The sequence below is a fragment of the Danaus plexippus genome, chromosome 14, assembly GCF_018135715.1.
Source record: "Danaus plexippus chromosome 14, MEX_DaPlex, whole genome shotgun sequence".
Taxonomy (NCBI): Eukaryota; Metazoa; Arthropoda; class Insecta; order Lepidoptera; family Nymphalidae; genus Danaus; species Danaus plexippus.
This window is the reverse complement of record NC_083546.1, coordinates 8407638-8429815: the sequence shown is the minus strand read 5'-3', so window position 1 is coordinate 8429815 and position 22178 is coordinate 8407638. Positions and strand designations below refer to the sequence as shown.

Here is a 22178-nt window from a genome sequence, read left to right as displayed (position 1 = left end):
ACCAATTTAGTTGGAAAAAAACTTTTAAATTTAATAATTTAATTTTAAAACATATACTTAATTTATAATTCATGATTTAAAAATTTAATTTAATTTAAATTTATACTTAATAATTCTTAAATTAACAAAATGATTTATCATTTAGATTTATAGGAAACATAAACAATTTTTAGACGTATGAATATTATTGAAAAGTAAAATTAATTGTAAGGAAATTGAAAATTAAAATGACATTAAAAAAAAAAATAATATTAGTTTTAAAATAAAATGTGGATAATTTTAAAATTGTACATATAATTTAATAACGATATTTGAACATTTGATACATTTTCAATAAATTATGTAACATATGTTCATCTCATTCTTTTCTCGATTTATTGAAGTTTCACTTCTATCGTATGTGAATCGCACACACCCCTTTTTTTTTTTTTTTTTTTTGTTTCCTCCGTATAAAATATAGACTATAAAATATATATAGGGTATCATAAACATGACTTACATGCTTCTATTTTAGTATCAGAGTAGAAACGGTTAAATAAAAATAAAAAAAAAAAAAAAAAAAAAAAAAAAAAAAGAAAATTGTAAAAGAAAATATTTATTATTGGTCATAGAATAATTTCAAGGGCTTTTTGAATAAAATTAACGCTCTTCTGTTAACCACGGGTTTTAACTTGACCTTATATAGGTACGGACCGTCGATATGGTAGGGTAAGAAACTATTAAATTTCAAGGTCAAAGGTTTCACATCGCTTTTTGCGCTTTCTTTGGAAATATATCATTTCCCATGGGTTTTATGCTATTTATATTTATTATCAATATTGTAGAATACAAAATTCTCTACAAATTTTGTTTAATTTTTTTTTTTATATACGTTGAACCGTTTTCGAGATGGAGGGCAGACACGGACCTGTTCGCACCACCCACACCCCTATCACCGCACGGAACACGTAATCATAACGATAATCTAGTTATTCAAAAGCGCAATACACCGAAATTGTGCGTTGTCTGGTGTTACTCTTTACAAATTTTAAGAAAAGACTCTTTTATCTAAGTAGACGTCTATTGTTTCATATTTGGAACGCTCATAAAAAAAAAAAAAAAGACCTCACCAAAGAGCATGAGATAAATAAATAAGTCCCACGCTTGCTGAACCTTATGTATTAATTTGTGTATTTGTTAATCTGCGTTTGTTTTTATAGATAAAGAAAATTATTAAATTATTATATTCATTAATAGTTTAAATTCAAATACTCTTAATAAAACATCAACACAATTAAATAATCCCCTAACAAATTGTCGTAAAAATCTCTCCGCGACGGTGATTGATCAATCAAAATGCAACTAAACAGTGTCAGTATAAATAATTATTTGTTGTACGTAGGTGTGATGAACATTTTTAAACACGCCAGAATACCTACATATGTAGGTATTTGTTTATTTATTTATTTATTTATGTACCAAGAGTAGAAATAGTTACAAAATTAATTACAAAAGAAAAGTGATGCACAAAGGATAACTTATCTCTTAAAAGAGATCTCTACCAGAAACCCTATTGATAGAGGAAACTAGATGAGAAAGCGTGGAGTAGGTATAATAAAAATAGAGAAGGAAAAATAAATAAATAAAGAGATTTTATATATAAGCATACAAAATTACATATATATATATATATTGTAATTTTGATATTGTACATACATAGATATATACATAAAATATATACAAATAGTATAAATAAATAAACATTACATATCAGAAGGTGAAACTGACAAAAGATATCTCTTAAGTCGATGTTTAAATGCAGGTGCATTTGGACTCTGTAGACAGAAGGTGGGAGTGAATTCCACAGTTGTGCACCCAGGACAGAGAAGGATTTACGGAAAAATTTTGTATTAAAGGAGGTGATTTCAAGAGGATTTTGTGTAACACAAGAGCGATTAGGAAGGATTCTGGGGATGGAAAATTTAAAACGCTCAAGTAGGTACGGGGGAGAAGAATGTTTCAACATATTGTACATTAGTGTTAAAACATGCATATTCCGGTGGAAGCGGATGGGGAGCCACTTTAACTTACTGCGGAATTTAGAAATGTGGTCGTATTACGCAAGCCGAAAATAAAACGGATGCATAAATTCTGAAGCCGATCTAATTTATCAAGCAGCTCATCAGTGGCATCAAGATAGCAAACATCACCGTAATCGAGTAAGGAAAGAAGAAGAGATTGTACAAGAATAATTTTTGTTTTAAAAGGAAGGAAGTTTTGCAGACGTTTAAGAGAATGTAGAGTATGGTGAATTCTACGGCTTACTTCGTTCACTTGAGCTGTCCACGAAAAATGACAATCAATTAACATTCCTAAGTTTTTAACTCGATCTAGAAATGGGATTCTGTCTCCGTCGTACACTATACAGGGCAAGATGTCAAAACTAATTTTATTAAACATTTGTCTACTTCCAATTATATTATAATAGCCTGAGATTTGTTTGGCTTCACTAGCAGACCGAAATCAATTGCCCATTCATGTATAGATTTCAACTCCTCGTTAATAGCCTCGATAGCTACCTTAAGTGTAGATGGTGAGGCATGCCTATAGAGCTGCAAGTCATTAGCATAGAGATGGTAGGGAGAAGTAATAGTTTTGGAAATATTATCTATGAATATAGAAAAGAGTAAAGGAGACAGAACGCCGCCTTGTGGTACCCCGGCATATGTGTCATTCAAATTGGACAAAAAGCCTAAAATATCAAAACTCATTTGTGACATAATGCTATTACTATTATCCACTAATTATTCTTTAATGAAGATACTAAGTTTTTTTTTTTTTTTTTTATTTGTAAGTTCCTCAGCTGGGTTAGTGAGCGGCCAAAAGATAACAAATCTTAGAATTCCGTAGCAGCTTCCTTGACTTTCCTGGCTTCATAACAGACCTGATTGAATCTGTCCCGCTACGCCGTGTCCCCGCACAGCTACTAGTGACTTCGCTATGAATATTCATATATATTCATGAGCATCCCTGCCGGCGTCGTCAGTGGACCGAGAACCATGATACTCTTAGTGATGTTCGTTAAAATTCCATACAATGACCGATACCGTTCATACATATTGATTCTCGTCAATTCAAGGCGCTGATTACGCGTTATTTTATTATAATTTCAAAACTACACGCTCCCCACGTGACGGTTACTTTGCAGCAACCGTGATCACGAGCAGACAAGTTAAAATACTTATATATAAGAGTATGTACTAAATTTTGAAATATTAAATACTAACGCGTAATAATCCGAAATATTATTTTTAAAATAAAATCATATTGTTATTTGAATTAATTTTGATCTCATCTTTCAGAGAAAAAAAAGCCTCTCTGTATCTATCCATATCGCACTCATACATCACTCTATCATCTATACAAAGATTTTCTCCTGAAGTCAGAATAAACATGAAATAAAAGTCATAAGGATCACACTTTTTTATTTCGATTATAACCTCGCCACACGCTCACAGCGACGCAAGCAACCGCACAAGAACACGACGTGACTGGCCGCCTGGAGTCCGAGGCCGCGGGGACCACGGCCGGCCCGTGGCGGAGGCCGCGGCGGGGACCTGCAGGGCGCGGGCGGGCGGCGGTGGCGGATGCTCGGGCTGCAGCAGCGTGGAGGGCGGCGTGCGAGGGGCGGAGGACGGAGGCTCCGCGGGGCGCGAGGCGAGCTGGGCGGCCGGCGCGGGCTCCTCGCCGCCGCCGCCGTAGTCGACCACGTTGTCTCCGTACTCGCCCGCCTTCAAGCGCACGCGAGTCGGTTGATTCGGAGCCGCCTACGGGTGCGCATGCATTATATCCGCACGTCGGCTTACGGCCCGAGGGTTCGTCCGCCATTATAATATAATGCATCCACACGGACTGCCGACTTCACGGGACGGAGACGACCATAATACTCGATCTTTCTTAATGTGTGATCGTTTTGCTTATCAATGTATCTACGTGATTATAGCTCAGTCAATTTTAATGGTCCAATACTAGCGAATGTAATTCGATACCTTAAAGTCCGGTCTGTTCGGCTCGAAGTCGGCTGAAGCTCGCAACGACGCCGACTGTGAGTCCATGGATGTATCGAAGAGACTCATCGTCAGAGGCATTGGTGTAGGAGTCGTTCGGGAGGGCCATGGCAAAGAGAAAGTGGGAGAGTACTGCGGTGTACTGGACAAAGAAGGAGGGAAACTAGATAGAAGAGGGGGACGAGAAGAAGGCGGAAGAGGGGAAGGAGGGGAAGGGTTAGAGAGAGAAGGTGGAGAGAAGTATGAGAAGGTGGAAGAGACACCGCGCGCACCGACTTCTTCATAACCGCGAGTAGTTGCGTCTTGGTCTGAAGATAAAACTTGGGGCGTATCATTATCGCTGTAGCTGCTAGAAGCCATCGTGAATCCTAGGAACAATGATTGTTTTTGATAAAATAATTACATTATATACATACAAAAAAATAAGCTGCGACTTTGAAAAATAAAACAGTTACTTATAATTTCTTGACACGTTATTATGGTATTCTTACTTGATGAAAAGTAAATAATGCAGAAGATTTAGTTTCATTAAAACAATAGAACGAAATAAGGTTGGGCTACTTTTTCTTTTGTTTTTAGTCTATTTTTCTTCATAAGTTTGCTCATTTCATTTTGTACCTTTTCTTCGTCGAGGGTACATAATACAAATACAAAAAACTTTAAATGAATGTCATTAGAATACATAGGTTAGTTGAATGTATCTACACCTACACCTTTTTTTAGTACTTAATGTAAACAGTACCGTTTATGTTTCTGTACCCTCCTGTAGTCCGTTATGTATCTGTATAAGTAAACTACCGCTTACTGCGACTTGATATTCCTTGCCTTTCAACCGCCAAATAAAAAATAATGTTTTCTTACGCGTAATAATCTCTGTGACCGTCGTAAGCGCTGTACCAAAAGTTACACTTATATCCTTATGATCCTCCATCAGCCGTTGCTCTGTACACTGGCCGGCGCACGTTCCGCTGTAACGGACACGTATAAGCGTTTTATGAACGGACGTAGCTCTCAACCTAGAGCAGGTGCTTAAATTAAAATAAATTTCTTCACGACTTCACTTAATATTCCGATCGAAGGATAAACTGAACCACGAATAAAATATATGAATGTGTATAAACAAAATAAACTGTCCATTCCCTCATTAGTCTCAATATATAATATTTAGTTATATTTTTCGAATCTAGATTCAGCTCCGTTAAATTTCCAATTACCTTCCACAAAGATGAAACGTATAGGCGCAGTGCAGGAACCGACGCCATTGAGAGACGCTCTGAGCCGCCAGCGTGTCGCCGCAGCTCTGTCCCGCCGCCCGCCCGTCCCCCGCCACGGCGCTCAGCACGCCGCACAGTTTGCCGCCGCACACCACGCCGCCGCCGAGGTCGCGCTGGAGATTAAAAGACAGAGTCGATCGTCTCCAACATGAAAAGCTCTCATCGAACGCAGGCGACCTTCACTCACCTCGCACAGCGTGTCCCCGGACAGACACATTGAGCGAGGCCTCGAGACGGCCCATTGTGGCACCCGGGCGGAGCAGCGCGCGTCCGGGGCCCGGGACAGGCTCACCACCCGCAGACGAGCGCGGCGGCCCGGGACCGGCCCGGCCGCTGCCGGCGGAGACGGCAGCGCGGGCAGGGCTCGCACAGCGTGGCACAGGGGCGCCTCGCAGGCCTCCCGCGACGTAGCCATAAGTATCGGGCGCGAGGTCGCCTCCACACCGAACGGCTCCTCCAGCTCCAGCAACGCGATGTCGAGGGCCGGGTCGCCGGGGTCGGTTCCGTCGCCCGCGAAAGCAACGCGCGACACGCGGCGGGCGGCGGCCGAGGGCGGCGGGGGAGGCCGAGCGCTCACCAACGACGCCGCGTACGCCCACAGGTCGCCGGCGCCCCGAGGCCGAGCGCAGCGGGCCGTCGTCACTCCGGTACGGATAGAGACCAGGGACGCCGCACACTGATGACCGTCCTCGTGCTCCACTACTATCTGATGATTTAAATATTATGTATAGTTATATATTTACAACAGGCCACACGTTGTCCACGTATAGAATATGTTTAAGGAATAGATGGTGTCTCTCGACGTCATATTGTAGGCGAAGGTACCATGAAGCGGGCGGGGTCACTGTCGGGGTCATCGTCCGTCAGCTCGGTCGCCTGAGTCAGTAACGCCAACAGCAGCAGGGCCGTGAAGGGCTTAATACTGCGCATGTTGACTCACTCACTCACTTGCATCCACTACGCCTTTCACTGCTCTTCATACCGACAATTTATTTAACTTGATAGAAAATAGCGATGATGACGTCTTCTTTGACTCAATTTAATTTTCTCATCTTGACATAAATGAGACGCGCATGTCATCCGGTTCTTCTTTAACGTCTGTTATTTTGCGAATTGTTAATATTTCAGAAAAAAGGTTTGATATTCTTTTTATATTGCAAGATGATATATTCGCATGACCACGTTACATAAATAAAATATATTTCCCCATTTGTAAACACTGAAATATGCAAAAAGGACGTTAACTTATAAACAATAAGTCCAGTTCAGAAACATAAGGATTCTTCTCAGTGGAGTTCAGAGCTAATCTTAAAGAAAGGTACATTTATTTCCAGCTTCGAGGCCTACGCACTTTATCTCAGATCTAGAGATGGTTTTTGAAATAAATTGACGTGCGGGACTATTAAAAGCGCGGTTATACATAAATTTTTAACAAATTTAACATGGAGCCAAAATAATATTTTAGAAAGTTCAAGAACTTCCATCGATTAAGTAAATATGAAACTCATCTGGGAAATACCTCCTTCTGATTTTCAGTTATTCTATTAAAGAAAAAAAAACAAATTCGCTATTTGTAATTTTACCTCTGATGTATTTCATTGGTAATAAAAACATTCTAAGAATTTTTTTAGCTACTATCGTACCAAGGTCTAAGTTTTGTTTCACGCTAACCTGACATCAGCATTAATACAGCTCACAAAATAAACAAAAAGCAATCTAAACCTTATGTCTTTAACAACGGTAAAGAGACGATCGTGAGTGCGAAGATATTAAGGTGTTGGAATTAGTTCGTAGCGTTTGATGGCAGATGGCGTGGTTATTACAGAATTCTGCTTTTACCTTCGGAAACGAATTGATCATTGAATAGCTGTTATTAGGTACTGTTTTTACGACGCATCTTATTTTTATTGTAATAACAACAAGTGGCAACAAAAGTGCTGCAGAAACTCATCGGATTTAAGTAGAAGTTTACGGTGAATATGCTTTAGATGACCAAACGTGTCGGAAATGGTTTTGCGCGTTTTGAGAGTGGTAACATTAAAATGGAAAGTTTTAACCCACCCGCCGCATTCTCCGGATGTTGCCCCTTCCGATTACCACCTGTTTCGATCAATGGCTCATGGTTTATCAGGAAAAAATTTACATATTATGAGGATTGCCAAAATTTATTGATTCATGGATTGCCACAAAGGACGAAGAGTTTTTTCGACGGGGTATTCGACAGTTACCTAATAATTGGGAAAAAGTAGTGGCAAGCGATGGGCAGTATTTTCAATAAGGTAATTTTATATTTTCTTTTCGAATAAATCGTTATTATTTAATTTAAAAAAATGCTACGAATTAATTCCAACACCTAATATTAAGTCGCTTCGCCGTTGGAAAACCGCCAATAAATCCACAAAACAAAATGGAGCAGTTTCCAAGGACTGTGAGCCGTCGAGACTTAACCGAGAAAGACTTTTAAAAAGTTATTCTGATAAATTCATCAGAAATTTCAAATTTTTGGTTCGAATCGAAAAAATTTTAACAACTAGCCCAATATGTAACTATTGCTGGGGTCAATATTGTTAAAATTATATATTACAAATCCAGGTAACCGTTAATTTACACATTCAATCACATATCTTAATGTAGTCTTGTTGCATTAAACCCTTGTAGGGGTTATCATCCGCCTAGTTTTTATTTATTACCTTAGTTTATGAATCTAAGACTCCGTTCTTTTACCGGAGCCCTGTCATACTCCGTCGCTGGGAGCCTAGCCGTGCTGAACGCTCCTAAGGAACCTTATTATCGGTTCAGACGTGTGGTATTCCCGACCATCCTCTCGTATTCATGACTCGGGACTCCACAAAGAACACACTCAGATCACTCTCGAGTCTTGAGAACGATTTATTGAATATTAAATATTAGCTTTGCTTTAACGGACGCGATCGGTCTGTCTGATGACATAAGAACAGAGGCAGCCACCACTCTAGAGACGTTTATTTAAATTAAAACTATGAAGACTACATAAAGTCCGCGTACAATTTTGAAAGCAAAGAATCAGATGTCAGATGTAGCAAAGCGTGCTTCCTATCCGCGGACTATGATACAAGACGCGGATTAAAAGTGTTTATTCAACTTTGTCTAGGCCCTCACACTCCCAACACTCTCCCATCCGACGACACCTCGTCGAGCGTCACCTCGACACAGCCTCAGCGTCGGACTGAAATGAGGCTAATAGTTCGAGTTACGATGGTGTCTGTCGTTCCTCAACAGCCTGCGTCAGGTCCCGGAAGACTCGCGGCTGAGAGGTGACGGCAGTGTGTAGGTGGAGGACGACGGTCCCCGGCTGTGAGACGGACGTGTGTATGGAGACCGGAGACCTCTCCGGAGGGAAAACAACGGGAGAAAAACAAATCATTAAACGTATAAAGTTTATTCACTTCCAATAACGATAAATACAAAAATATCGGCTAGCGGCTAGCGGCAGCCGGCGGTCCCCCGAAACACCCTGCAGGGAGATAACCGTCGTTAGTCCCGGACCAGGCGCTCGTCCTCACCGTCTCGTGGGAGTGTGGTGAGGACCGGCTCCAACTCGGCCAGCAGGGCGTGGACTCGCAGCGAGCGCTCCAGGAGGGCGTCCGACAACACGGCCGCCTCGCGCCCGCACCACGACCCGCCTCGCACGTACAGCCACTGACGAAGAAAACGAGATCACACCAGAACACCAACCGCCCGATCCACTGACCGGCGCAAGGTCACGCGCGTACCTTATACTGCGGCGCGCGCTCCAGGGCGGCGAACAGGGCGTGAGGGAGCCGCGGTCTCGGGGCGCGGGCCTCCGCCTCGATGCGGGCGCTCCAGGCCAGCGCCGCCTCGTCCGTGGCAGCTCCCGACGCGGAGCACAGGCGACGACAAACGCGGACTAGCGCCTCCGCCTCTGGAACAGAAGAAGATCCATCAGAGACATCTCCTCCCTCGGAACGGTCCCACTGCGAGGACGGCGAGGAACTGTTAGTAATAAGTAGTACATGTATATCGGCAATACTATTGTATTCTCTCTGGTACTGTCTTTTTTTTGTGTGGCACTAAGGTTCATTAATGAGGTCCTGTTTTTGATTGAGCTTTGCAACAGATTAGTTCCTAAATAAAAAATATAAAATTGTAACCAGTGTTATTCTTGATATTAAGAGGAACGTACCGGCCGGGGCGAAGTCCGTGCGCAGAGCCGCAAGCCACGCGGGGAGCGAGGAAGCGAAGGCGGCCGCACCGGCGCGGGGGCCTCTGCCGCGAGCCACCGCCGGAGACAACCACAGCGGAGCGCCCGCCGACACTGAGGAAGGAAATGGGTCACGTGAGGGTCGGCCGCCGCGCCCGCCGTCCGCCGCCGCCGAGGGACTCACCGACCGCGAGCGCGGCGTTGTGCGGGAACAGCGGCGCGAGGCGAGCCGCGACCCGCGCCGTGCGGCCCAGGGACTCCGCCGCGTCCTCCCAGTAGCAGGCGGCGGAGGATCCACGGGCCGCGGGCGCCGCGCTGCGCACCCGCTCCACCAGCTGGGCCCGCCTCGCGGGTGCAGCCAGCGCGGTCCGGGCCCGGGCCCACTCGCCGTGTCCCGGCAGCAGCAGGTCCACCCAGGTGTCGGGCCCGGAGCCCTCGCCCTCCTCCTCGCCGGCCGCCAGCAGCCCCCGCTCGATGTCCTCGCAGCGTTCCTCGCACTATTCCGACAGACGACATCCGTACATTAGAGCCCGCTCGCTTTCCCGTCTAGTCGGCCGGTGGTGTTCTCACTAGTTGCAGCGCGTGACTCCGCTCGTCCCCCGAGGCCCCGCCGCGCGTGTCGCGCCCGGTGACGGCCGTCACGATTGCGGCGACCCCTGCGTCGCTGGTCCCGCCCGCGATCTCGTCCACCACCCTGCGGGTCACCAAACGGAACCCGATGGTAGCGACTTTAAAGAGTTACTATAAATGTCACATCTGCCGGCCGCCTCGCCCGACCACGCGCCGCTGCAGGAGGCCTGTCATTTCCGTCATCAACGTAGTAACATGATAACTATATCTTTTTTGCTGGAATAATTATTCTTAATGTGAGATAAAGGCAAGCATCGTATGAAGGTCATTCGCCGGCCTTCGGAGACGCGTCCAGTCGCGTCGTGCTGCTTTACATCTCTCTCTTTCTAATAAGTACTATATCTCTCTCTTTCTCTCACCTGGCCACGAAGAGCGCATGTTGAGGAGGGCAAGAGTCGTCTGCCAGCGCAGCTCTCAGGGCCCGGCCGGCCGCCTGCAGCGCGCGCTCCGCCCCCTTGCCCCGGACCCCTCCCGCCGCCAGCCAGTCCAGCCTGGCACACTCGGCGTACGGTAGAGGAGAGGCGGTCTCGAAGCGCCGCAACAGAGCCCGCCCCTCCGCCCGCAGTCGTCTCGTTTCCGCCTCGTCCTCGGTCGAGAGGAGAGACAGCGTCTGGAGCCAGCGGAGCCTCCAACATACCAGGGCAGTCCGCGAGCGCCCTCCCGCCCGCGAACAACACACCTCCCACAGTGAGTTGACCCAAGTGAGATAACCTGCGCTCGGAGACATGACGCTCGTTATATTAAAGAACTCGAGCGACCTCGACCGACCCCATCCCGCGACTGACCCGTGTCGTCCGAAAAATAGTGAGGAGGGTCCACTAGCAGCGCGAGCAGGCGACGAGCGAGCTCCGGGGCAGGGCGAGCGGGGTGGGCCGGGGGCAGCGTCCGACACGCCCACACCAGCGGCAGGAGAGACTCGCCGCCGCCGCCTGCACCGAGCCTTCCCGCTCGGCGAGTCCAGAGGTCCGTGGCGGGCAACATGGGAACCTTGACCAGGAGAAGGAGACGCACGGACAGGTGGAACAGGTGGTCGTCCGCGGACATCGGCAGCAGCAGGTCAGCGACGTCGTGCGGCAACGGGATCCGCTGGGGGTCGGCCGGGGGCGGGGAGCGGTCCGCCGAGGAAGACGGGAGCGCGGGCCGCCAGTGACACGCCGCTCGCGCTCGCTCCACGCGCACCCACACGGCACTAAGCGGCAGGCCGCTGGAGATCGCCTGCGAGGAAGTTTCTTGTTATTACCTTTTAACTTATTTTTCCTCACTCCGCTTCAGAGAGGAGCGCCCGTCCGCACCTGATCCTCCATTTCCAGCGAGCGGCGCTCCGCCTCGGCGAGGACGGCCGGGTCGGGGGCGGAGACCGCGGCGGGAGCGTAGTTCATGGCGACCGTCAGCTCGACCAGGAGCACGAGACGCTCCCACAGACCAGCGGCTCGAAGGTAGCACCCTGGATGAAGTGGAGGAAGCCGGTGTGAGTTAGAGAGACGGGTGGGGCCGCGTGTGTCTGTGTGTGTGAGTACCGAGTGCGTGTAATATGCGCGGCGCGTGTTCCCGCGGCGTGTCTCTGAGCGCGGCGGCGGCGGCGGTCGTGAGGTTGGCGGCATCGGTGCCGCGCTCCGCCCCCAGGGCGTCGAGTAGCGCCTCCCACAGCGCGACGCGAGCAGCCCCGGAGCGCTCCTCCGCCAGCATGGTCCGCAGCCTCTGCAGCAGCTGGTGCTGGTCGAGAGCGGCGCGCAGAGCCTCCAGCAGCCGCCCCTGGAGGCGGGCGCTGTTCGGGGCGCGGCCGACCGCCTCCTCCACCGCCCTCAGCGCCGCGTCCTGTCCACCGCACCGCTCCTGTCCGATCACATGGCTCATGAGGGAACAGTGCGCGGGCGAGCCGCGACCGAGAATTGCGCTCTCACCTGGAAGTCGATGAAGGTCTCCCAGAGGGCAACGTCGGTGGGGTTTCGTTGCAGCAGGTCGCGGTAGGCGGCGGCTCTCTCTTGCAGGTCTGCGAGATCCGGGTCGGAGTCTGGGACGCGGCGGGTGAAGTACCTCCGGCTGCGAGCCTCGCCCCTGGACTCGGAGAATCGGCGGACCTTACACTCGTACCTGGCGACGTGTGAGGTCGGTGAGACGTGACGCGAACACGTGTGACCGGCGGAGCGCTTAGGACAGCCCAAACTCTTTCAATGAAGATCAAACACATTCTATATAATGACAACAACATAATAAAAGCAGGCGTGTTCGATGTATTTAATCCATTGTCTAGCCATGTCCATGTCTGTCCATATATTTAAGCCTTACTCTATCCTTACAGCGGCTTCGGATTGGACTATAATTATGGATATGTATGAGAAACAATACAAAATCCCCGAGGATATTTGTGCGCCGGCGTCCAGACCAAACATATTTATGTATCGCGAATTCTAAAACGTGTTGTGATGATAGGGCCTATGGTTCCTTGGGAAACCAACATCTCCAAAGACCATGCCCTCAAGGTCAATAAATATAACGAACTTACTAGAAATAGGTTCGTTGTGGATTTATATGCGGTAGATGTATATTAAACTTCATCACAATATCTTTTTTAATCTGTAATTTACAAGATGTTATATTTAACAGAGCAGACTAAATAAACTCACTAAACGAACTAGATTTTTCGGCAATTGGTGTGAAATGTAAATGTTAATTTTGACTGTTTTTGTTGTTACATTATGGTTATTTAGTATTTAAGGGATTTTAGTTTTTTTTTTATATAAATCTTAAACACTTCTTACATGATTGTCATGTTCATGACTCCTAAGTTTTTTTCATAATTTATGCCCCATCAAAATAGATTCTGTTATTTTTAACAAAATTAAAGATGGAAAAAACGTTAAAAAAGTAATTGTCTCAATAACATTAATAAAAGTATATTTTAAATAATCTACATACTGCGGTCTGCCAGGGTAGTAGAGGGTGGAGACCCGAAGATTACCGCGATCGAGTTTGCGATCAATGTAGAAGTCATCATTACTCTGAGGCCGGGGACCTCTGACAAATACACGGGACAACTTCTCAGCAGGCTCGTCCTTACTCTCTTCAGAATCACTCGCCAACAACTCGCTCTCGATAAATTGAGATGGGTTTTCTGATATGTACACTGAAAAAACGAAATGTATAAAACACCGCCCGAGCGACAATTTTCGAAATATTTTATAAGTAATAAACACCTCGCTCCTTTATAGTAGTATTTTCTACAGCGTCCGATGAATACGCGGGGAACAAAGCCATTTCTAGTTACTAGTTTCTTGGAAATATTAGTTATATAAACATAGTCTTTCCTGTGTATAGCGTCACTTAAATACGAAAATCCATTATTATTGAGTTCCTAAAAACCTATGTAAATTGTAAATTTCAAAAGACTTTCGGCTACACTTTGACGTTTGAATGTCAATTTTATGTCATTTGATAAATTGTTTAAAATCAGTGATTGTTCATCAAAGCCATAACATGATTAATTGATAAAATTAAAGCCTAAAATACTAGAGAAACCATATAACTACCACTTTAAAGGTCGGAACATTATTCTTATTAATTTCGTCGGTGGACTAATATGAGATATATACTTTTATATGATGACAGTAGAAGACCAAGATGATAGTAGATCTCATTATATCTCTATATTATTATAATTTAAATGAAAGTTTAAAATAATAGCATAATATTTTAGTATAATCTTCTGCGCAGGTAAACCATAAACTATAAACTATAAAATGTCACATTGACACATTTTGTCATTTTTTAATGACAAACAATGTTGCATATAAGTATTAAGAAGGGATCCAATTGTGGTCACTGAAGTTTTATTTTATTAAATTATATCTTTTAACCCCCTTATTATGTGCTAACCGTGTTAATTAGAAAATATTCAAAATGACTGACGAAGTAATAAAACATTCTGTGCACACGTTGGTGTTTAGATCACTTAAACGATCACACGATATGTTTCTCTCAAACCAAAGTATGTTGCCGCCAATCGATGAAAAAGCGTAAGTACACATAATATTAATATCCAACTTATTCTATTGTATAAATAATAATTAATATTTCTTTCTAATGCTATATAAACAACAAAATATCTTTGTGAACATAACTAAATAGTTGTAAACTACAAAACCATATTGAATTAACTTATAAATTCTAGAGTAAGTCAAACGTTACCATCCATCAACTGTTTGAAATAAGGAAATTTAATCTTGTCTTAATATGTAAACTTAATAAAAATATTTTGCAGAGAAAAGATATTACGAGGAATTAAAGCGAGGGACAGTTATGGGCAAGTTATGACAACAGTACAAAAGGCACAAGCATTCAAACAACTGGAGACCAAGAGCCAGCCTGAGATCCCTCATGACACAGGTGACTTGCTCCAGCTCATGGTTATATCATTTAGTAATCTTTGTTCTCATGCTTGGAGTTTGGGTATTTTTTATATTTCACTATCTATGTGTCGTTTTCCTTTCAATGTCTAATGTTTATTCCATACCAGCCAGGCCCCACACCTGCATAGTTCCAAAAGTTCTAGAAACCAACATCCGCAAAGACCATGCCATCAAGGTCAATAAGTATTATGAGCTCACTTACAAACCCACTAGGAATGGGTTTGTCGTAAATTTGTATGTTGTAGTGGTGAGAGCAAGAGGTATAACAGTTTAATCTCTATAACCTACTAAATCACTCGGGTTTGTCCAGAACTAACATCAATTCTTTCATAGACCATACTTTGAAGGCAGCCCTAGTAGGTTCGTCTCAATTTTGGTAAGGTAGGGAGAGGAGATGGGATGGTGTAGGTGAGCATTTAACTAGTATTAAATAGGGGCCCCTTAAATCTACATCTGGGTCTCAGGTCTCAAGCACTGTCGAAGCTCCTCTCCCTATAATGCGATAGACTCGGCCCCCACACGGTGAATCTATGGAATGCTGAGAGATTGCATGTTCTTCCCTTGAGTCCAATCTACTTGAGTACCAAATTTCATCATTATCAAAATCTTTTGTTCCTTTAAATTGGGAATAGACATTTAAAATTCTTCTAGTTCTAAAATGAATAGGATCTATACCATGTTTCTAGGAGAGATTTAGTTTTACATAGCGCATACTCTATGATACATAACTATTGGATACAAAAAGAAATTCACCATAACATTCCACACTCTGAATACATGTTACCGGCAAACAAATTAATTTATAACATTGACTGTGATTAAAAGTATTTCTCACATTGTAATAATATAAATATAATATAATATAATTGAAGTACGTGTTGTCTAAACTGAAACAACAAATAAAAAAATATGTATAAATGTTTCAAAGTGAACTCTACATCATATGCTCACATGTCAGTTGTCGAGGTGTCGCTCGAACCGCTGTTTAAGCTTTGTTCGCCTCGTTGCACTGCGACCGTCGCCAGTCCTAAAACATGGAGCTCTCGTCTAATATAGTGCGCGTAACTTTCCTTGCACTTTGTCTTATTTTGTGTTCTGCCTTTTTTGCCAAAGCAGACAGATTCTGGGTATTGGATACTGAGATAATATGTTAAAAGTTATGGCAAATGCCGCTTTGAAGGGAAACAGTAGTCTTTTAAACTGGAATGGCGAATCAGTTAGAATTTCTGGGCTACAGGGGAACAAAACACTTTCAACATTTTTAGTAGAGGAGCCCTGTTCGAGAAACGTCGTGAAGCTACACGACATAGTAGTAGCGAGACAAATCATCACATGTAAGGTATACCCATCATACAGATGTCTCATCAGTGTGCCCCTCCTAGTATTATCGTAAAAGTATGAATTAAGGCGCCAGATAAAAGTCCCACCAAATCCGTCCATGATATTCTGGTTGTCTTTAAGATCCTTCATAGTGCGATCCAGTTCTTGGAGTGTTCGTCAGTGGGACGTCTTTCATTGATCCAAACCAACATCTTAAGGTGCTGTAACATTCTTTTGCGGTCTTGCTTTTGCTTATTTTACATACCTTTCGCATTGAAATACTCTGGAATATATGTGTAGGTACCAGTAAACGTTTATAAGGACATCATGATGACGGCACGCTGATGATGGCTGGTGAAATATGATATTACTATTTTGTTTTCATATGCTTATCTTTATCCGCGTCTACATTCACCTTCCCTCAACCCTTCGTTATCATCAAACAGTATTGTGCCCACCAACATCGTATTCTGGCCTCATTCCCAAACCATAACCCGCTCCTCCTGTACTGTCATCAGTCTAGTTTTAGTTATTGAACTGATATGTTCTCTGTGTGATATGTGTGCGTTTGTTCCCAGACATAGCGGAGTCTGCGGCGTTGGGCTGCGACGGCGCCATGTTGCCGGCCTCAGGTCCTAGCGCGGCACCAGGTCCGGTGACGCCGACACCCCCGCGCCGCGCCGCCGCCCCCCGCCCTCGCTGGCACGCTCCCTGGAAACTGTTCCGCGTCATCTCCGGTCACCTGGGCTGGGTGCGCTGCGTCGCCGTGGAGCCTGGGAACGAGTGGTTCGCGACCGGTGAGCTGCCGCCCCCTTCACCCAGCCAGTGCAGATCCGGAGAGCGATGTGTCTAATAGAATTGTCTGTTGTCCAGGTGCCGCCGACAGAGTCATCAAGATATGGGACCTCGCCAGCGGGAAGCTCAAAGTGTCTCTCACCGGTCACGTGAGCACAGTCAGAGGTGTGGCCTTGACTTTAATATAAAAGGTTTTCCCACTAGATTATAAAGACGACGAATATAGTTTTTTTGTTGTATAGGGTGGCTGAAGCTTTAAACGTGACAATAAAACGGTCATATAGAGTCTATATTACAAAGCACATTACAAAGCGTGTTTCGTCTATAATATAGATTGTTATTTGTTACTTGTTTTCTTTAAACAACCCGTCACTTTTTGTCTCCCCTCAGAAGTTCTTGCTCTGTGAAGCCCAACGTTCGTTAGATGTAGTATATTTTTCGTTACTTTATTAAATCACCGCGTGTCCAAGGTCTGGAGGTGTCGGCGCGTCACCCCTACCTGTTCAGTTGCGGCGAAGACAGACAGGTGAAATGTTGGGACCTGGAATATAACAAGGTGAATATAACGTTTGTTCAGCTGGTCAGTGTGTCGCGGAGGTCTTATTAACCCGGCGTTCCCCCGCAGGTGATTCGTCACTACCACGGCCACCTGTCGGCCGTGTACTCTCTGGCGCTGCACCCCACCATCGACGTGCTGGTGTCGGCGGGCCGCGACGCCACGGCCCGGGTGTGGGACGCCCGCAGCAAGGCCAACGTACACACCCTGTCGGGCCACACGGACACGGTGGCGTCCTTGGCGTGCCAGGCCGCCGAGCCGCAGGTCATCACGGGTTCGCACGACGCCACCGTGCGCCTGTGGGACTTGGCGGCCGGCAAGTCGCTGTGCACGCTCACCAACCACAAGAAGTCGGTGCGCGCGCTGGCTCTGCATCCCGCGCTGTACACGTTCGCGTCCGCGTCGCCAGACAACATCAAGCAGTGGAAATGCCCGGACGGCCGCTTCATCCAGAACCTGTCGGGCCACAACGCCATCGTCAACTGCCTGGCCGTGAACAACGAGGGCGTGCTGGCGAGCGGCGGCGACAACGGCTCCATGTTTCTGTGGGACTGGCGCACGGGGTACAACTTCCAGCGCCTGCAGTCGGCCGTGCAGCCCGGTTCCATGGACTCGGAGGCCGGCATCTTCGCGCTCGCCTTCGACCGCTCGGGCTCGCGCCTGCTCACGGCCGAAGCCGACAAGACCATCAAGATATACCGTGAGGACGACGCCGCCTCGGAGGAGACGCACCCCGTCAACTGGAGGCCGGAGATCATCAAGAGGAGGAAGTACTAGGGACCTTCCCACTCTTATCAATAAATATTTTTGACAGAATTTTACCGTTTCAGTCCGGCGAGGTCCGGGATAGTACACGAAATAAAACACTTCGTTAGCGATACATATCGGTTTATTGATCCGAAGGGCAACTTTAAAAGAATTGCAAATAAACATCTTTTCACGGAATGTTAATTTTTAACTGCCTCTGATTGTTTTTAAAATGTTTTTTAATTTTATTAATATTATATATAGAGGCACGTTTCCCTTAACTCCACTACAGTGATTCAGTAAAACACATAATATATCATGATTACAAAGCCTAAACATAAAAGAGTATATAAAAAACAAAAACATAAATAGCAGCTGTGATGTTAAAAGCAGACAGCAGAAATATATTGTTCTGATGTCACGCTGTCATGGTGGTAGAGTTTTTCAGAATTACGAAAAGTGTAATCACGGTCCTTAAAGGTAATGTAAAGCGTCTCGGAGAGCGGTCGGGTTTATATCTCGTCTTCCAAACCGGTTTCTTCTTCGGGGAAGTCTCCGACCGTCACGTACACCGGTTTCACGAAGCCGCCGTACTTGGGAGGACATGTGAAATATCTCTTGCCATTAACCCTGAAAACCAAAAAGTAGTTCAGAGCTCGGCGCACTCGGCCAGAACAGTCCAACAGCTGGCATCTCTGCTAGCGAGCAGTATTTCGTCGCGGCAGTACTCACTCCCCGTCGTTCTTCCCTCGGGGCTCATCATACTGTACTCCTATCCAGAGTCCGCGAGCTCCGTCCAGGGGTCCGTTGTAGCGTACGGTGGCTCGGCGCGGCCCGGCCCCCGGCACGTTGACCTCGCACCTCGCCCCGACCACGGCGGCCGCCGCGCGCTCCGCCTCCTCCGCCATCTCCTTCTGCTGCTGTTCCCTCATCTTGTTCATCTCCTCCTCGTTGTATTTCCCCAGCTTGTTTCTCTGGAGGAAGGATCTCAAGGTGTCGCCCTTTTTCTCGTACTCTTCCTCCGACAGACGGAATCTACGAGGTAATGGGAAATTGCAAGATCAAGTACAGAGGGAAATGGAGTCGACCAATCGCGATTTGACAGAAGACTAATGGGGTTAAGCAATTCAATATTTCATAAATTTCTAACGCATTTCAATAGAAACTGAATGACATTGAGTTGACATTTCTAGATCCTAATATATGTATCTTGGGAACAATGCTTACCTCTCAGCAGTATCTGAAGTGTCAAAATCCTTGACGAGTGAAAAATTATCAATGACATGTATCCTCATACCATCCTCTATGGGGTAGGAGCCTATCATTGTCTGATCGTTGTCGAGGTCACCAATGTAATTATTCTTGTTGTCATAGAGTTTTAATTTCATGGTCACTGCGGAGCCACCGGTCAGTAACTCTAGTTTCGTCTAAAAATATAACAATTATTTTATGCCATGAAGTGATATTATTTCTTGAAGAGTATTTTACATATCTTTAATATCAAACATTTACCTGCAGGAATGAGTTACTTTTTAAAGCTGTAGAATTCTGAGTTTTTGAGTATTATTTAAGAAACATAGATGCTTTATTTCTTCATAGAATAGTTTATTTTATTTATATCAAACCAAATAATTTATTTAATACAAAACTATTCTAGGAAGTTCCCGTTTGTGACTTCAATATTACATTTCTTAAATGCTTTTTTTTAATTTACATCATACCAAACACAAAAATATTTTAAAACAAATTGTGTTTGGTTGATGCCAAGGAGAGTGTAGGGTTGTACATAACAAAGGCATCATTAAGGGTCTAGCAAACAAGAAAACTTAAGTTAGGCAAAAAAAAAACAAGGTTTAAAATCTAAATCTATAATAGTGCTAGTAAGAGATTCGCATATAGTGTTTGTTAATTCCTATCTTATTTTCCTCCTCATTTTTATATATGTAAAAAGCAAAACTCTCAATTTCTGATTGCAACAAACATATACACAACACTTTTAATTTTTTTGAGTCACTTTGTTTAGGAGTTAGTTTTTTTTTTAAAGTATTTCCATAGTTATGTTTTAAGACGAAATAGTTTCAAATTGTTTTTTTTTAAATAGATTTTCATAAAACAGGTATTTCTTTTCTCAAGCTTGAGCTATACATCATTAGTCGAATAATATAAGGATAAAGTTTTTCACAGTAACCTTAAAGTCTTGGATACTGATCTCTTTCTTAAATCGACGTTCTATCGGTGCGGCATCCTCACCACCCGACTTTGTTATATGGACATTCACAAAGTCCTGAGTAATTATCTGTATTCCTTCCATGTCCGTACACTGTAACTAAGTTACACACCAAACACAAGTAATTAAAAAACAGAAATATTTAAATAATGAATAGGAGTTCTGATTTCTGAAACAAATTAATAACAATGATATCTTTCAAAATAATAGTGACTGCAAATATGACAATAGATAATCCATAGACGCCGGCAATGTAGACGACTCATTGAGAACTTGTTATCGTTAAGTTTTCCACATATTATTATGTCGTTGCAAATCTCAACCTAAAAAACAAGAGAAATCTTATAAATATTTTAAAATTTTAAATGACATATCCTATTAATTATATCCTATCTAATTTATACCTACCTAATCTGTAATAAATTGTTGAATCTGCCATTTTTTGTTCAGCTGGAGAAGAAAATGTAGTTTTGTACTTTTCACTACTTCAATTGTTTGTGAATGTCTCTTTATTACAGGTTTATTTTTTGATCGTTTGTCTTTTCCTTACAAATGTTATGCCGGGCTTGCACAAATACACGTATTTCGGATGTAGCCACAAACGGCTTAAACTTGCTTGCACAAATGTCATTCAATGATTCTTATTCAAGTTTGCGTACATGCAGCGAGCTAATTATGCTATGGCAGTTTTTGATTTTATTACAGCGAAAAAAAAATTTAAATTCAGAAGACGCCAAATGACATGGACTAAATATTGGTTATTGTTTTTGTCCCTGTGGGGGTATTCGTTATTTTTTATTTGACAAAGACAGGGCTCATTCCTATATATGTTTATAAATTCTTCTATTATAGTGCTCACTCCAAGCCTTTTGGTGTTCTCATTCATTTTGTCGCGAAAATGACGTGCACATGTAGGTAGCTACAACAATACTGAAACTGGCACGAAATGCAAACTGCTACCACAAATATTAATAAAATAAAAATTTCTTGTTTTCCTTTTATATGAGTATCGACAAATTTTTAGATTATTATGCATTTGTAACAATATGCATAAAACGTATGTTTTATCCAGTGATTTTCCGTAGTATGTTAAGATTCTTTTAATTAATAAATGTACATTTTTAACGGCATATTAATTATTTTTTTATCTCTCACTCAAAAAGCACAATTTTCTTTTATATAAAATTCCCACTCCATATTATTGACGTCTTTCTTGAATCTATAATATGCTTAATCTAAGTTTTGCATAGGCACACAAAATACGAAGCGTTAATAGTCTTTTATTTATAAATCTTATTACATTATAGTATTAAAGTAGGTTATTGAATGAGAACGCTTAGATAAAGTATCGAGTAACCGTACAGGTTTTTTAAATAATAATATATTTATAAGATTATTTTCTCTAATTATGGATTCTTTATTTAGTAATTTCTTTACATTTTTATTTAATTTATCCATTTACATGTTTACAATTAACGTAACGTCCACACGAGGCTAAGCCTTACCATGAACATCGATTCATTTATTTAGCCGTCAGGATTTAGTTAATTATAATTACTACGCTTATAATAATAGTAAATAACAATCACACAAGAAGTGGTGTTTGCAGAAAACAAGTGCTTTGGTACTGTGTTTAAAGGTTGTTTGTAATTTTAAACAAGTGTTATGATATTACAACAGTTAAAAAATCATTATAAAAGGAAAAAGATAAACGAATCAGTCATTCGAAAGTGTAATTTGTAAGTGGAGTGTAGGAGTTGTGAGTATGTGCGTGTGTGCGTGTGTGCGTGCGAGTGTGTCTTTATATTTACCTAAATGAAATGCGACTTACCATTGCTGTAATTTGGTTTTTTATTTGACCATTTTTATAAAATGTTCGGTATCTTCGTAAGTCCAATTTATAAATCGATTTGTGATATTTATTTTTCCTCCTCTATGTGAAAAGTTTTTCAGGTCGCAAATCTTATTAATTTTAT

General features: G+C 43.4%; 4 protein-coding genes across 6 annotated transcripts; 1 reads left to right on the top strand and 3 right to left on the bottom strand.

The window, feature by feature from the left end:
• Nucleotides 1-3447: 3447 nt before the first annotated feature.
• On the bottom strand, nucleotides 3448-6415 carry LOC116778668 (uncharacterized). 2 transcript variants are annotated; one of them, XM_061522565.1, is made up of 6 exons: nucleotides 6146-6415; nucleotides 5508-6026; nucleotides 5261-5433; nucleotides 4908-5014; nucleotides 4029-4414; nucleotides 3448-3806 (listed from the first exon to the last, which is right to left on the bottom strand). In XM_061522565.1, exons 1-6 carry the CDS (start codon nucleotides 6248-6250, stop codon nucleotides 3492-3494), a joined length of 1605 nt encoding a protein of 534 aa, XP_061378549.1. In that variant the 5' UTR covers nucleotides 6251-6415; the 3' UTR covers nucleotides 3448-3491. The 2 variants fall into 2 exon arrangements, with proteins under 2 accessions (XP_061378549.1, XP_061378550.1); XM_061522566.1 differs by having other exon boundaries at nucleotides 3448-3770.
• Nucleotides 6416-8722: 2307 nt separating this feature from the next.
• On the bottom strand, nucleotides 8723-13709 carry LOC116769495 (uncharacterized). Of its 2 annotated transcripts, none has more exons than XM_061522477.1 (12): nucleotides 13346-13709; nucleotides 13068-13263; nucleotides 12053-12242; nucleotides 11669-11984; nucleotides 11444-11595; nucleotides 10937-11366; nucleotides 10511-10862; nucleotides 10092-10215; nucleotides 9706-10018; nucleotides 9504-9635; nucleotides 9073-9242; nucleotides 8723-8998 (listed from the first exon to the last, which is right to left on the bottom strand). In XM_061522477.1, exons 1-12 carry the CDS (start codon nucleotides 13404-13406, stop codon nucleotides 8834-8836), a joined length of 2601 nt encoding a protein of 866 aa, XP_061378461.1. In that variant the 5' UTR covers nucleotides 13407-13709; the 3' UTR covers nucleotides 8723-8833. The 2 variants fall into 2 exon arrangements, with proteins under 2 accessions (XP_061378461.1, XP_032516496.2); XM_032660605.2 differs by having other exon boundaries at nucleotides 13068-13275; nucleotides 13346-13703.
• Nucleotides 13710-13900: 191 nt separating this feature from the next.
• On the top strand, nucleotides 13901-18044 carry LOC116769437 (pleiotropic regulator 1). The gene is made up of 6 exons (XM_032660526.2): nucleotides 13901-14164; nucleotides 14410-14534; nucleotides 16456-16674; nucleotides 16751-16837; nucleotides 17143-17228; nucleotides 17298-18044. The coding sequence occupies exons 1-6, from the start codon at nucleotides 14049-14051 to the stop codon at nucleotides 18003-18005; spliced, it is 1341 nt and encodes a 446-aa protein (XP_032516417.1). The 5' UTR covers nucleotides 13901-14048; the 3' UTR covers nucleotides 18006-18044.
• A 55-nt stretch (nucleotides 18045-18099) lies between these two features.
• On the bottom strand, nucleotides 18100-20818 carry LOC116769438 (tubulin-folding cofactor B). The gene is made up of 5 exons (XM_032660527.2): nucleotides 20611-20818; nucleotides 20164-20525; nucleotides 19203-19402; nucleotides 18708-19010; nucleotides 18100-18605 (listed from the first exon to the last, which is right to left on the bottom strand). The coding sequence occupies exons 2-5, from the start codon at nucleotides 20284-20286 to the stop codon at nucleotides 18488-18490; spliced, it is 744 nt and encodes a 247-aa protein (XP_032516418.2). The 5' UTR covers nucleotides 20287-20525; nucleotides 20611-20818; the 3' UTR covers nucleotides 18100-18487.
• Nucleotides 20819-22178: the final 1360 nt, after the last annotated feature.